The sequence below is a fragment of the Haliaeetus albicilla genome, chromosome 11 (assembly GCF_947461875.1).
Source record: "Haliaeetus albicilla chromosome 11, bHalAlb1.1, whole genome shotgun sequence".
NCBI lineage: Eukaryota > Metazoa > Chordata > Aves > Accipitriformes > Accipitridae > Haliaeetus > Haliaeetus albicilla.
Genome location: NC_091493.1, coordinates 8,205,911 through 8,221,135, shown reverse-complemented (window position 1 = coordinate 8,221,135; position 15,225 = coordinate 8,205,911). Strand labels below are relative to the sequence as shown.

Genomic DNA, 15,225 nt, shown 5'->3' with positions numbered 1-15,225 from the left:
GGGTCCCACCACTCTGAACAGGGACAGGAAGCATATATACTAATAATATAACAGAATTTTTCCAATATGAAGATCATTTTAATCAAATATTCAATATAAGCAGCGTTAAAGTAAGGGGCTGCAACAGATTAAAAATAGAGAAGAGACTGCTTATTTAACATTCAGTTTTCACACAAACAGTGATACTAGTTTCCTAGCATTTAAAATTCACCATAATAGTTTTCTGCAGCCCTGTAACTGGACTTCCAATAAAATACCTGTGCTAAGGCTTATATTTTTTGTGTTGCAATTACCATAGTTACTAATAGTGAAGTATATGCAGTTTAGGTTTGCAAGTTATAATGAGCAGAGAGTTTTATATTCTAATTTTGTGTCCCCAAAGCCCATATGTGTTCCATGTGGAATGAATATTCCAACTCAGTCACTTCAGTGAAACTATAAGCATGACAGGTCTCCACAAATAAAAGTGTCAACAGATTGAGACAGGTGATAATCACAGACAGAATTTACACTTGAATATAAATAGACCAAAAATTTAAAGTAAAAAGGCTTATAAACAAACTAGTTTACTTGTTTAATGTCAAAGAAGGAAGAAGTAATTGCACAAAAACACAGATTGCCAGAATACATGCAGAATGGTTTTAATACCTGCAACGTATTAGTGCCATAAGCAGAGCTGACATTACATCCAGAAGAATATTTCCAACAATTGCATGGGGTATACATTTCTGCAGATTAGATCTAGAGTTGTTTTTTCCATAACCTTCATGTTCTGACTGAACAACTATAGCAAGTACTACCCAACGTGTCTCACTTTCCAGTGAGTCTACACTCTGGCTGCCAAATGTTTCATAATGTGGCAGCTAATTGCACTGATTCTTGCTCTGAAGGACGCAAAGGGTACTCATGGCTTTTTTCCCGTGTCAGCAGATATGGTTTGCCACATTGGACTACCTCGAATTTTGCCGCTCTACAGGACAATACAAATGGTTTATTCTGAATCATTCGAGGCCTCAGATCACTCAGCAGGAAGTGGAACAGCAATCTCACTGAGAGAAAATGCCAGTTGAAAGGCTCTCCTCTCCCCCCAGTTACCAAAACAGTGATTTTTCATAATCCTTGGAGGTAACTCTCCAAGAACAGCACGAGCTATACAGTTTACAAAAAGCGAGCTCCAGAATACCTGGTTTCTCTCCCAGAGCTGGCGAGATCAGAATGACTGTAAAAAGCTGGAGTTAATGTTCATAGGGCAGATAAACTTCTATTTATGGTAGCTGTGCTGTCTTGACAAGTCACTGGCAGGGAAACCTGATGCTGATCAAGGCTTCTCAGACAGGTCATTGCCACAAGCATTTAGCTTAGCACTAAGTGTTCCTCTGTCTGGTTTTTAAAGTACATGTACAGCACTAGCTGGACCATCTCCCAAAACAGAGTGGGATGCTTAAAAACTGAAACAGCTCATCAATCAATAAGGGAGCCTACTGGATTCTTATGTGTAGATACAGAAATCAGTGGGCAGACATTCAGACAATTTGGGAATGGAGATAAAGGAATAAAATAAAGTATTATTGCATGTGTGTGCATGCATGCACAGAAGCCCCATGTAATAGCGAAGGGGGCCTGATGGCAAAAAAGTGACAGTCAGAGCAGTTCGTACTAAGTTAGTGTGGGGGTCAAGGGATAGATTTTTGGTGAAGGCCTTTTGGCATCAGGCATTTACCTGTTTATGTTATAAGTATCACCACACAACTAATCCAGGCACTGGGAAGTAAACCTCATTTGCCTACACTCATTTACTAATTTTCGCACGCAGATATTAAGGAACTTGGGGTTTGGTTGCAGAACTGCTTTGTTCCCTCACGGAATATCCTCCATAGTGAAGCCTATTCTCACAGGAGTGAATGGCATAACTGCTACCACACTACATGTTGTAGATTCTTCTCTCTAGCTGTACTTTTGCTAAAGTAAGGGTCATTTTACTTATATCACCTGCAAAGGTTATATGCTGGTACATCTGGCAATAAGCCCCCAGAGCAGGTAAACAGACACAAACATTGAGACCTATGGAAACAGCAGCAAGGTTTAAGAGCGCAGTTCCCCAAAACAAAGCCTGTCATTGATTTCCAATATGCTTGGTACCAATTTTGCTGAATATATCTTTTTAATAACTTACTTGGCTTGCCATACAAAAAAAGTGAAAAATAAAAAGGCCTCTTTGACTGCATAGAAAATACTAATTATTAACATGCACATTTTGCAAAGCAGCATTGGCTTATAGTTCACATTAAGCTGGAATGTCTATGATCCACTAAAACAAAGGTTTACAAATTGTAAGACAGGTATAAACATTTTAACATCCTCTAGTGTCAACATGAAGGACAGAATAAAGAAATAAATTCTTCTAGCTTCACTGGAAAATCCTCCATTATCACATCACTCTAGGCTGTTCCTTCTCACCACCTTGACTTGCATGACATATGCCCTCCCACCTTTCTTTTTCAGCATCCAGTTACATGTCCGCTCACCATCATGCCAAACATACCTTCTCTAGCTTCAGCCAAGCACTCACTGCTTGCAAGCTCAGCTGGCCTCTGCTCAGATGTCAACTTGCATTTTAGTGGCAAGGGCAGAATAAGTCACTTCTCTTTCTTGATGGAAGAGATTCCTTTCTCTGATATCAAATGCCATTACAAGGTCAAAAGTCGACCTTAGCTTTTCAGAATCAAGGCTAACAACTAAGTAGCCTCCACAGGCAGCACTTAGCTTAGTTAAGAAGAGGAGTAGTTCTCATTAAGCAGCACTCCATCCCTCATACCTCTTCTCTTCAGATGGTTTCAGATGGTTTCTTACTTGAGGCTGGACCTGTACAGTCAGTGCTTAACTGTATGAAGTTGGTCAGCCAGCTCAGAATCTGTCACATCTGTACTAACGTACTGTATAAGCATTTAACTTTCAAAATGCTCCACTTACTGTTGGACTTGACGTTATGACAGAAAGCCTCATTGTAAAGTGTGATCTAGTAGTACTATTTAAGGTAGCTAAATAGAGAGTACTCACTTGAACAGAGCAGGTCCAAACACAATGGCTAGGTTTTCCAGAGTCATGAAATTCACTGCACTGTATGTTGCTACCTTTAACAGGAAAGCAGACAGGAACTGAAGAAGGTTTTGATGGGCTTTGGGCAGGCAGCTGAGCAATTGTCTCAGGTTCTCTATGCATTCTGTTGTGTGGATTTTGTGCTCTGCGGGGAAAAAAAAAAAAAAAGTTATGACATAGATATTCCTAATAATAACACAATTTCATCATAGATGTTATTATAGATCCGAGAGAGAGGGAAGGTTTTAAAATACATTAGAGCAAAGTAACGAATAAATATGTCCTAAACAAAGAATTTGTACACTAAACTTTGACAAAAATTTTCACATATTAATATTTAAATACCATGGATTTTCCAGATATTGAGTTTTATATACACTGTTTCTGCTATTCTTCCTATTATGACAGAATCATCTAGCACTTGCTGCTTTTTTAATAGAATTGCAGACAGTACTCATGTACCTGAATCCTTAAAGCTGCCTTTAAAGATGCTACAAGATTGTCAGCCTTGGTTGTCCCCAGAGGCTTTACACATGCTGTAGGATTCTCATTAAGAGGAATAAGAAATTGTACCCTTTCAGCCCCACATCATCTTCATTTCCTGACTAATTGGTAGCTCTCGGTCCCAAAACATTTTTGCTCTATAAATATGCAACTGTAGTTACACAAGAGATGCTTAAAAACCTAAATTGGGGATACTTAGCATTTTCTTGGTTCTCATTCTTCAAAGAAGAGTTACAAGGCAGAAAATGGGTTCACAAACAACTCTATCTGATCAGCATTTCAGAATTAGCATGATAAAGTTTATTGGAACTGAGATGACAGTACTGCTCAATAACTGGCAGTTGATGCTTAAACTTGCCATAGATCACCAGGACACATCTGCGCAGCTTTGACATTGTGAATAGCAAATCATGCCCTAAAGGGCAATTTAGCCCTAAAAAATACATTTCATAAAGGACAAGACCCATGATGCTCAACCTATTAGTGAAAGATATGAAAAAGGGGATGGAGAGGGAAAAAAATATTTTAAAAAGTAATAATAATAATAATGAAAAAAACCAACAGCAAGACTGTTCAGGGTAGTCAAAACAAGGTGCATACAAAAAACTGTAGCTCTTTCAGCACAGACTTTCATAGTTCATGAAAATGACTCCTTTCTCTTTTTTCCTTTTTTTTTTTTTTTGTAAATACATACATAACTTGGCACTTAGCAGATGAAGTTTGAACAAAAGCAACCTGCAATCTAACCCACAAAGACCACTTATTTGTATGCAAACACCTGAATTGGTTATCACTCAAAATCACCGGGCAGAATCATCTGAATGCATTAGCTCAGCCATTACAGACATGAATAGGGAACTAGACGGTGTATTGCTGTAGGTACTCATCTTGGCTTTGCATTTTGAATACTTCATGCTGCTCCACACACTGCTGTCCAAGAAGACTACAAGAAAACTAGTATAAAGCACTAAACAGGAACAAGGATGTACAAAAAGGCTCCTGTACAAGGGAAGGGTAAATAGAGAAAGAGGCTTCAGCTTGGGAAAGAGAGAAATGAGCCAGTGGCCATATAAAGGCACAAGCAGCATTATGACAGTGGTTAGATTAAAAAGAAAAATGTTATCTCAGTAATGAGTAAGGTATCCAATTTAAAAAGGAAGCATGCAAAAGAGGTACTTTCTCAAAGAATACAGGATTGGATTGCAGAATGTCTTGCCACCGGATGTTGGGGAGTCCAAAAGCCTTACTGAACTCAAAAAAAGGACTATAGACAAGTTCATGGAAATCTGGTGCATCAAAAGCAATTAAACATCAGTCTCTGGTTAAGGAAACTTAAATCCTGGCTTATAGGAAGGTGCAATGAACACATTATCTGTCACTGTCAGAGAAAGCTTGGAAGGTGCCCGTTCTGTACCTTGTAAAGTTTTTAGCAAGCCAGAACAGATGTTGTCTGGAAAAACAGCCACTGGCAGTTCTTTCAGAAAGAGTTTCAGGAGACTGGCCACAGAATCAACATCTCCATCATTAACAAGGTCTACTTTTTCTCCTTGATTGTATTTCTGCTTCAGTTTCTTGATTTTATTTACGGAGCCACTGATGCGAAATATACCGACACGCTCCAGACCTGTTTAAGAAGAAATATGAAACAGTAAGCAATGGTTGCATTACCATACCTGCGTGATGAGAACTGGATCTCAAAAAGCAAGAGCTCCTCTAAGAAAGCGTAATAATTGTAAAAACAGACTTTTCAGTAGTTACAGCTGAAAAGTACAGCTTAAACAAAGAATAACAGTTTTCAGAGAGCAAACAGCAAAAACATGAACTTACCAAATACTTCTAGGTACTCCACCATCTGTGTCACAAGAAAAGGAACTCCACATTGCGTTGCATCCTGTATGAGGGTTTCCAGAGGAACACCAAATGTGCTTCTTTCTCTGCTGAACTGCGGATCTGGTGAGACTTTATTTGTTGTGTGCCTGACTTGAATAGAAGATAATGATTTCTGGGGAATAAAAACAGGCAAGTGATAAGCAGAAGCTGGTTTTTGTTATTTTAACGTCCAAGGGTCTACATCTTAGGTAAAATTATTGTCCTCATCATAGCATCTTAGTACAGATTCTACTTCTACTGCATGTTCTTAAAATACTAATACCATTCTCCTTCTGCAGAGCTGAGACAAGACCTGTGATGAGGTAAATCCTAAAACCCATTTACACCTACATTCAAAGAAAATAGGTCTCCAGGTTAAGGCAGATGCCCTGTTTAGAACAGGGATGGGTCGCTAAACCCCTTCCTCACGAAGGGCCCCAACAGTCAGGAAAAAGGCTGACCGAGCGGTGGTGCACAGCCTTCTAACCCCATGAAATTTGTGAATTTCTACCCAATTTATGAAGATAAAAAAATGCAAGATTCATGGAGGAGCCAGAAGAGGAATTTAAGCAGCAGCCATGGCACGAGCCTGGTAAAGGGTTCCCATCTGCTCACCTGGTAATTCCAAATTTCTTACCCCAACAACCAATGCAAAAACATATGTAAGAAACCATGAACAACCTGAGCTTGGGAGCTGCTTTTTCATCTTGTTAGGATGGAGAGCCTGCCCAGTAAGACGGCTGAAAGGTACGTGGGATATCATGCTGGGTGCCTGCGCCCAGGGTCTACAGCGGGGCTGAGGGGTCTCTGTGAGGAGAGGGCAGGGCTGCCCCGGGCCGGGCACGGCCAGTTCCGGCCGGTTCCAGCCGGTTCCACAGCCTGGCCCCCTGGGTCCCTCAGCCCCACGAGTGGCACCTCAGGGGGATGTATTTAACAAAGGGGGAAACGCTACCTGGCCACGAGGAGCCCTTGCCCCTTTTTCCTCTTTCCCTCCTCTTCTACCCCCCTGTTTGCCTTACAAGCAGGCGACATTACCCACTGTGCTACATTTTGTCCTCATTTTCCTGTCAGGCAGGCTCCGCTTGCAGTCACGAAGAAGAGGACCCATTTCCACCACGCAATGAGAACAGAAGTCCAAACCGGGAACGCCTGGATTTACCAATTCCGCATCAGGAATATTTAAACAGTATTTGCATTTCATTTTAAAGGGGGATTTTAATTTTTCGCAGCATTATCCCAAGACATTCTAAAACCAACCTCTTAAATGTTTTTATTCCTATGTATTCACAAGGAAAAAAGGAAAGACTTTCCTACAGATTTGTAGCTGAACCGCTACGGAAAAGCTGTTTTTTGGCTCATAAAGCTCACGCCTTCACTAAAGCCGCAAGCCAGAGCTCGAGGAGGTCAAGTCCAGCCGTGCTGCCATGGTGAACACACACAAACACACGCTCAAACATCTAGACCCCATTTCACTCTTTCGCTACATAAGCAAGCTTAGAACATGATGTTAATGCTAAAGCGTTAATAATTAACCTAAAAGGAACCAATATCAGCATGTACCAAACGTATTTTACAGCATTTTTATATAAAAGCAGCAAGGACTTAAAAAAAAAGCCTCTATGATATATTACTCTAAATACATCCTCTTTCCTTCTTCAGATGCAGCAGTTGGGTTGGGGGAGGAAGCACAGCCTTCTCAGAAAGAAGAAAAGATGTAAGAAAGGACTCAAGAAGCCAGATTTAAGCTTACTTACACAAATGGAAAGGGAGGTGCTTGCTCCCATATTAGGCTGCAGGAGAGTGTCAGTATTTCAGCTGTGCTGCTCAGAAGACATCACCACCTTTCATTCCCCTCACAAATCCATGCAGGCCAGCGAAAGCTAACTGCAGCCATTGGGCTGTTCCTCTGTAATTAACTTATCGTAGCATAATTGCTCGGCATCATCTTAATCAGTAGTTTTACCCCAGATTTTGTCGAAGGTAGAAATTAAGCGCTAGTAGAAGTGGACTCCTTGTAGCCAACACTTGCCTCCGGAGGCACAAGCCGAGGGACGTGTTGCCATCAGGAGATGTTTCCATGGCACCTAACACACACAATGGCACAGCTTCCTGAAGCATGCTGATTGTGTGCTTGATATTTACTTTTGAATGGGTTCTTTCCAAGCAGGTTTGCAGATATTCCTACTACCTGCTGTCCATTCTGCCTGCTAGCAGCAGTAAGTAAAATATTTTGAGGTGGCCCGCAGTGTATACATATTCTAGATGCATGTTTATATAACACCTACACAATCATTCTGGTAAACATACAAGTAAGGATCCATCCAGCCTTTGAAATATGGAAGATGTAGATGTTGTTAAGCCCAACATCTTCTATTATAATTCTTTCACATACAAAGCCTCTCCTAGGAAATAAGCCAGAATGAAGCAAGCAATGTTGCAGTTAAATCTAATTGGGGGAGATTCTTAATACAAATTTGGTAGGTACATACAAAACAAAACCAAAACACAGAAGGCAAAAAAAAAACCAAACCAAACAGGCACCGAGTCAGACCCCCTTGGTGGAGTACTAGAAAAGCTGGAGTTACTCTGTCAACACACTGGACTGCTGTTTCAGCATAGATGGTATAGAGGATTCCCTCTTCCTTACTAGAGGGAACACCGCTTAAAAAATAGTGCAGATTTTTAGCTCACTTACCTCTCCACAAGATCCCACAATGAGGTCTAGAAATGCTATGGTTTAAGTCTTTCTTGCCCTCTAATTTGAGGCTTTCCTGCCCACCTGGCATGAGAACAGACCTCTCTCATTAGGGCACGTCAACACCCACCACCCAGGTGCAGCCAGGACTTAGCTAAATCCCTAGTGAGTAGGGTTCGTGTCTGGACAAAAATTCCTCCCTGCCACCTGTGCTGGCTCCAGGACTGTGTTTTCCAGCCCTCAGAAAATTATGCATTTACCCTCCTGTGCACCAGAAGCGGATGGCTGATTTAGCCGCCCCAAGGGGCATTTAATCCCTTTCTCCACAGCGCACGGGCCATTCCCACAGCACAGCTAGCTCTCCCCAAGTCCATTTTGGCCAACAGCATGTAAAGCTCAGCCCCCCCCTCAACACCATTGCTCCCCACAGCCCCCTCACCTGCTCTGCCCATGGGCTGAACTGGGGGCAGATGCCATCTTGCCCAGCCTCCCCCAAGACAGCAAGAGAGGAGACCGCCGCCACCACCACCACCCCACAGCTACCTGCTGATGCCTGCCCACCCCCCCAGGCAGGGGTAGCCTGGCCTCATCACTGCAGACAGTGCTCCACGGTGGAGCCCATCACCACAGCTGTGGCTGCTTGAGGGGCCCTGTCCCTACCCTGACCCCTCCAGCACTGCTGCCCTGCCACATTAACCACTTCACAGCTAACCTGTTCGAAGCTCTTGGGCCCCCAGGCAGTGCCGAGGCTGATGGTGCTGTCCTCCCCAACACTGCTTCATATAAAAGTGACAGCTAAAAAAGCACTCAGACCCACCAGCACCCCAGCTAACCATGCTCGTGGGCTGGCAGCAGTTCGCTCTCCGCAGAGAAACATGTCACAAAAAAGACCTGTGGAAAAAAAATCCAAAAATTAGAAAATAAATAATCAACAACTAACTCTTTCCTCCCCACCCCACAGCACATTTCCACCCTCCATGTTACCAGATGTCATAGGAATGATCCTGCCGACATGTCACTTGCCCCTGCTTCAGCTGAACATGTAAACTCTAGGCAAGTACCTCTTAAAGCAACAAATTCTCTGCCTGAGCAGCAAGCAAGCACAATGTTTTTTTCTGTTGGATCATCACAGGGCAAACCAGGCAGCAGCGACTGCAATCAGCCTCTTGGTCTCTACTGCTCTTCTAACGGCAATTACTGAAAAATTTGTTTTCAAGACCTGCCTGCAAAATTCAGCAAGGCTTATAGAAAATGAAGACATTTCAGTTCCCCAGAAAGCCTGCAACAGCTAGAGGGCACACGAGGCTTGCTGGAGAGGTGGTCCTGCAAACCTCACTTCAGGCATAGCAAGGAGCCCCAAGCCCTGGACAGGATTTTCCTTTGTACGAAGTAACACAGTTCAGAGGGATGATTTCTCCTCGCCTTGCTGTTGTACAAAAAGCAGAAGGCCGCAGGCAGCACAAATTAAGCATATAACTGCTCATACTGTGTAGCTGCAATTCAAACTCTTCCTTCACAACCTCTGGATCAAAGTCAGTCCCTGCGGGACATCAGCTATACGAATAGGATGCGTGGTACTTTGAGCAGCCACCCTGACTTCAAGGGCCGCGTCTAAATTAAAACCAAAACTTTTGGTCTCCCAACACCCTGCCACCCAGGGGAAGGCTTGTGAGTAAAGGCAGTGCCTCGGCCTGGGCAGCGAGAGGGGCTGGGGGAGCGTTGGGGGTTGCTTTTGTACTCTCCTCACTGGGGGCATGGCCTCCAGCTACTGAAAGGGCTGCTTTTGAGGGTTGCTGATGTCTCAAAAAGACAGAGGAAGAATAAACATGAAAGGAAAACAGAAAAGTTCCGTTTTCTTCCTTAAAAACCAAGGGTTTTTACAGAAGCATTAGGAACAACAGGATCCCTGTGAGAGAGGGCAGAGGTAAATCCCCTGTCAGCAGCAGTAAAAAACAACAGCGGCAAGAAAAATAATTAACCGAGGCTTCATGGTTCATTTCAGTTTTCCTTCAAAGCTGCAAGCAGCCTGTTCTGCTAACCTAGTGATCTGTGTCTCCGCTTCTGCAGTCTCCAAGCATCCAGCCAAATAGGAAAGAAAGCCCTTCTTGGTGGGCAAGAGCCGAGCAGCCGGAGCGGGTGCCCTGCGGCGGGGATGTGGCGTGGGCAGGCCTGCCGTGCCGCTTTCCCTGCCGTGGCCCAGATCCAGCTGGAGAGGCTGCGGTAGCTCTGGGTTAGGAGTAAACACTGGGGAAAGCAGCCCCGCTGATGCCGGCTGCAGCCTTTGAGCAGTGGATGCTCAGGAACAGAGTAGAACCGTGGGGTTCATAAACAAACACATAAAACATGACCTGAAGCAAAGAAATTCAATCCAATTGCAACTGCTAGCCAACCCCTCCGTGACATGATCCTCATTACCCAGGGACAACTTCAAAAGCAACATTTCAAGGATATATGGGCATACAATGCTGATTAAAAAATCAGTACTATATGTTTTTCATTTAAAGCACTGTCCACCATAAATGCTGTGCTTCAGTCACACTGCTTGTCTTCTGGTATCTAATGTTATCCTAAAACGGAATTTGTGATGCCTTGATTTTAATTGTGTGGATGCCTTGATGTATTTAGAGCGTTTAGGTCTTTTTTCTTGTTTTTTTCAAGTGGATAACTGCAGAGAAGAAAAACCCTTCCAGTGTGTCAGAAGGTCAGAGAACACCATAAGTACAAATTAATAAGCTTATGAAAACATCATTAAATTTGTCTCATCTGTAGTAAACACTCCAGCCCTCTGCGATTGCTCTGCAGGAAAATTATGAACTGACTGTGTTGAATCCAGCACACTGGACATTACAAGCTCACATAATCAACCTCTAGGTAATTTCAGCTGCCTTAAAAAACTTTATTCCCATATATTAAAATAAATGCCAGCCTGGTGGAGGAGAAGGCCATGGGGTAGCACCCCACAGGACCTCACAGCTAATGGTGTTGCTTTTTGCAGCTTGCCAAGAGGCACATCAGCACATGTGCCGCAGCCAGCCAGTCAGCACCCCACGGCTGCGAGACCCACGGCGTAGTACACTGTCTCTTGCCCACCCCAGCACTGGGGCCTGCGGACAACATGGGGTAAAAAGGGCCAGACAGACCCTGTGGGTGCTGAGGGAAGAGGAGAAGGCACTGTGCGATGAGAGAGTGTAAGAAGCTGATGTTGTAGTAGGGGATGTAGGACTCCAATGCACTGTTTAGAACTGTTTTGAAAAGCACTCTGCTTTTTGTTTTGGGTGGGGAGCTCAGAGAAAAGTCACTGGCATAAGTAGGAAAACTATTGCTTTGACTTTGCAATTTATATGACTTTTTAAAAACAGGATAAAACACCACGACAGGCCCATGAACCCATGCCAAGTGAGTGTATGCTTACCTCTTACATTTCAGAGCTGACAGCTTCAGCAAGTAGGACTGGAAAAGCTAAAAAGCCCTAACAATTTGTCTGAACAGAAGGAAAACAGAAAAATTACATTGTCTACTCCTTGGCTCAAAATGCTAAAAACTGTCCCATTCAGGAATGTATTTTTTCCTTTCTCTATGTAATCTTTTGGGAACAGCATATTCATTTGCTAAATGCACTATGATGCATCAGTTGCACCATCTCAGCCTTGACAACCCTTGTGCGCTTACCCCATAAAAGCGTCCCTGAATTATCACAAAAAACAGTCAGGGCCAGATCCACACAGATGAGTTTCCATCAGACAAACCTGTCTTACTGGCTTTTGAAGCAGGTTTTCATTGCCACCCTCGACACACAGCATTTGTGGTTTTTATTCCAATCCATTATGAGCCACTTTAAATGAAAAATGAGTAAGTTCTGAAAAATTGCACATTTTAAAGTATATGGAGCTGGTAGGGAAACTGTAGTGAGTCTCAAACAAAAGGGAAAAATGGAAATATGAGCTACAAGCAAGACAGAAGTACAGACACGGAAAAATGCATCTCGTATTAAGTAATCACTGGCAAGAAATGAAGCATGAAAAAATGGTATTTCTATTTTAATTGCTACTGTATCAATATACATTTTCCTACATCTTAGCTGCTAAACGCCATAGTAAAGACTTATAGGATGGTTGCCACATACCCCTCATCACACGATTTTGACTGCCAACTATGTCTACTCACCAAGCTAAATTACCAGAAAGGCAGAGTTGCTGTCCTGACAAGAAAGCAGCTCTCCCCTGCTGCTACATGCATTGCTTTTCACTGCGCTTATGGAGAGAGTACACAGGCCACAGTCCCTGCTGCCAGGCAAGCTCTTGTCAGCTGCCAGCAGCGTCCCCTCTGACTTTGTTTTATTTCTGCTCACAGCTGATCGGGCGGTCTCCTCGGGATGTGGATGCCCAGGGGCAAAGATGGGTATGTCTCCACAGCCAGCGCCAGGCAGGCGCAAGGGAGCTGCCCCCTTCTTCATCAGCCAGGCACACATAAGCCCGGTGCTGTGCCTGAGCAAATATCTCCTGAGTCACGGCAAGGCTTTTTGTTACTGTAGACGCAGCACTACATTAACCCACCTGGCAAGCTTGGAGTTGCTTCCCTCTATCTGCACCCATCTCTGGCAAGGGATGTGTTGGTGTCCTGCGGTGGCTCAGCAGAGCCTATTTCCAGGCAGCTGAATTACAGGCATGTGGAGAACTGCCCAGCAAAACAGTGGGAGGCACATGTTCGGACTGCTTGCTTGCCTTTTTTTTTTTTTTTTTTTCTTTTTTTTCCCAGCCTATTAAACTCTCTAGCATCATTTTTCTTTTAAAGGCTTCAGAAAAGCATGCAGAAGGCAGTTTTGCAGAACTGAAAGTAACTGGCAAGTGACAGGTCAATAACTGTCAATACTCTTCTCCTTTGGGAATGAAATGTCATGAAGGTTGAATTGGAGCCTGCCTCTCTCTGCTTCCTGTCTTGAGTTTCATTTTCTTCCTCTAATCTCCACCTGGCACCTAAACCTCTTAATTTTCTTGATGCTGTTCCAGGGAAAACAAGTCAGCATTCAAAATTCAGTATTGCTTCATTATCTAAAGGCACTATCTTGCTGTTGCTGCTAAAGAGCAGAACATCAGCAGAACCAGCTGTGGGCTGAAAACTGTTGTAATAAAGCAAGTAAAGCTCTTTTTCAGGCCTCAAAAATTATTTAAGACCCATTTCAGTCTACATCATGAAGTTCAAATGACACATGAATAAGGCTGATAACTGAACTCTCTATTCAGGGAATTAATTGAGAGAAAGTAAATCCCAAACTGACACATAGGGTAATTTTGAGAGGAAAAATATATCCAGAGCAGCAGGAGGTATAGTTGTACTCAGTAAAGGCTCTGTCTGGTAAAAATACTAAGCACAGGCATAAGGGCTATTCTGCAACTAGACAGTCTGACCACTGTTCCTTATTTGAGTTCATATGCCAGTGTATACAGCATCGCTTACTGGAAAAAACACAGAAAGAAATATATCATGGGAACAAAAACTATCCTCCCTCCCCAGAGTTTTATCATCCCTGCCAGAAAGGCAAATATTCAATCTGCTTCTTGGTGCAGTTTGCACAAAAAAAAGGAAGTCATGGGAATAGCAGTTTGGGCTGAAAACTTATAAGAGAAGAGCATTTATTCTTCTTTCCATGCAGATTTCCTTGTCATTTGCTGGTGGTTGCTTCATCTCACTTTCTTCAGTCTGAAGGAGAAAGATCAGAAAAATCCTCTGTTCACATCTCTTAAGCAGCACCTTCTCCCCTTGAAAGTGCGTTACAGCACTATAACTTAGTGTTTTTAACATTGCAATTGCACTGGAGTGCAGACTGGCTCAAAAAGTCTTTGGCCTCTGCTGCAGGTATTTTCATACATGGTTAAGTACACCTGGATTTTCTGCTGAGGCGCTACAGCAATAGCTAAGCAACACAACGCAGTTGATTGACTGGCAATTACTGAACGTGCATTTAAATGTAATCAGGAAGTAATAACTAACTAAGGAGAATTTTTTTTCAGTTTGGCTGATCCCAGGTTTATTTCTCCAAGAAATAGGAAGCTGAAAAGCAAAACACAAAGCCACACAAAATTTTTGTAATCATAGTTTGTTCCCTATCTGCTCATTTTCATGGGGATTTTGAATTGTGGGACTAGTTTTAGCAAAAGCCACAAGTACCAGGCCAGTTTCTGCAGCCCCAATCATCCTCCCAGGAAGACACATCTCCCATGAGGCTCCATCCACGAGCTGGTACTGGTTTCTGAGAGCTTCCCACAGTTGACAGGATACTTAACTTCCAGCTTCAGCTCTAGGCAGCTCATGGCCTATGAATCTGCAGCTGAAGCAATTATCTCTGGCACCATACATGGCCATTTTGCATAAATAATACAGTTCCAACACAGTATTACCTCTTTGAAGAAATCTTTGAAGAGCTGTAAAGAAACAAAATATTATTAGTCCTTCTGCCTCTAGCTTTTACAGCACCTGTGGTGGGGATAAAAAAAAAAAAAAAAAAAGGAGGAACATGGTAAGTGGAAGCTTCAGCATCCTTTTGCACCATAGACACTGCCCTAACCCATGTAAAAGGTAGGCAGAGGCAGGTTTTTATTTGTATTTCTCCAATGGCGTAAAATTTCAATACCTTTGGTCCTTACTGATTGAACATTATTTCAAATTAGTTGCTTCTGTCTATTATGTTCAATTAAGTCTGCCTTCTGCAGTCTTGTGATACTACTCCTAGAGCAAAATTAGAGAAAACTCAAAAAAGTTGGAAGACCCTCAAAAGGGAGATCTTCCCTCCAGAGAAATTGAAATGGCATCAGCACTCCATCAAATTTTTCAGTTCCAGGCAAGATGATGTAACCCTGTTTTCAGTATTTCAGTCTGTCATACGCAAATTCAAGTCTCCTGTTTTCCTGAAGCAATAAGGTAAATGGTGTGCTCGGTAGGAATTCCCTCTTCCTCATCTCTCCCTCCCAGGAATGTTTTTGGTAGCCAAAAGGGTCATCCACACACCCAAAACAGTGACTACTTAATTGTTACCTATAATTGGTACTGTACCTGGGGAGATACCA

General features: G+C 42.9%; 1 protein-coding gene across 7 annotated transcripts in view; it reads right to left on the bottom strand.

Moving 5' to 3' along the window:
* FAM13C (family with sequence similarity 13 member C) overlaps window positions 1–5,559 on the bottom strand; it is a 132,633-nt gene extending 127,074 nt beyond the window's left edge. For 3 of the 7 annotated variants that reach the window (XM_069796036.1, XM_069796043.1, XM_069796039.1), the window contains exons 1-3: window positions 5,428–5,558; window positions 5,015–5,224; window positions 3,058–3,241 (exon numbers count right to left, since the gene is read on the bottom strand). In XM_069796036.1, coding sequence (XP_069652137.1) covers window positions 3,058–3,241; window positions 5,015–5,224; window positions 5,428–5,452 — 419 coding nt within the window. In that variant the 5' untranslated portion in view covers window positions 5,453–5,558. Of the gene's footprint in view, window positions 1–3,057; window positions 3,242–5,014; window positions 5,225–5,427 lie in introns of all 7 variants that reach the window. The other 4 variants (XM_069796037.1, XM_069796042.1, XM_069796041.1 and 1 more) reach the window with 2 other exon arrangements.
* Between the last annotated feature and the right edge of the window lie 9,666 nt (window positions 5,560–15,225).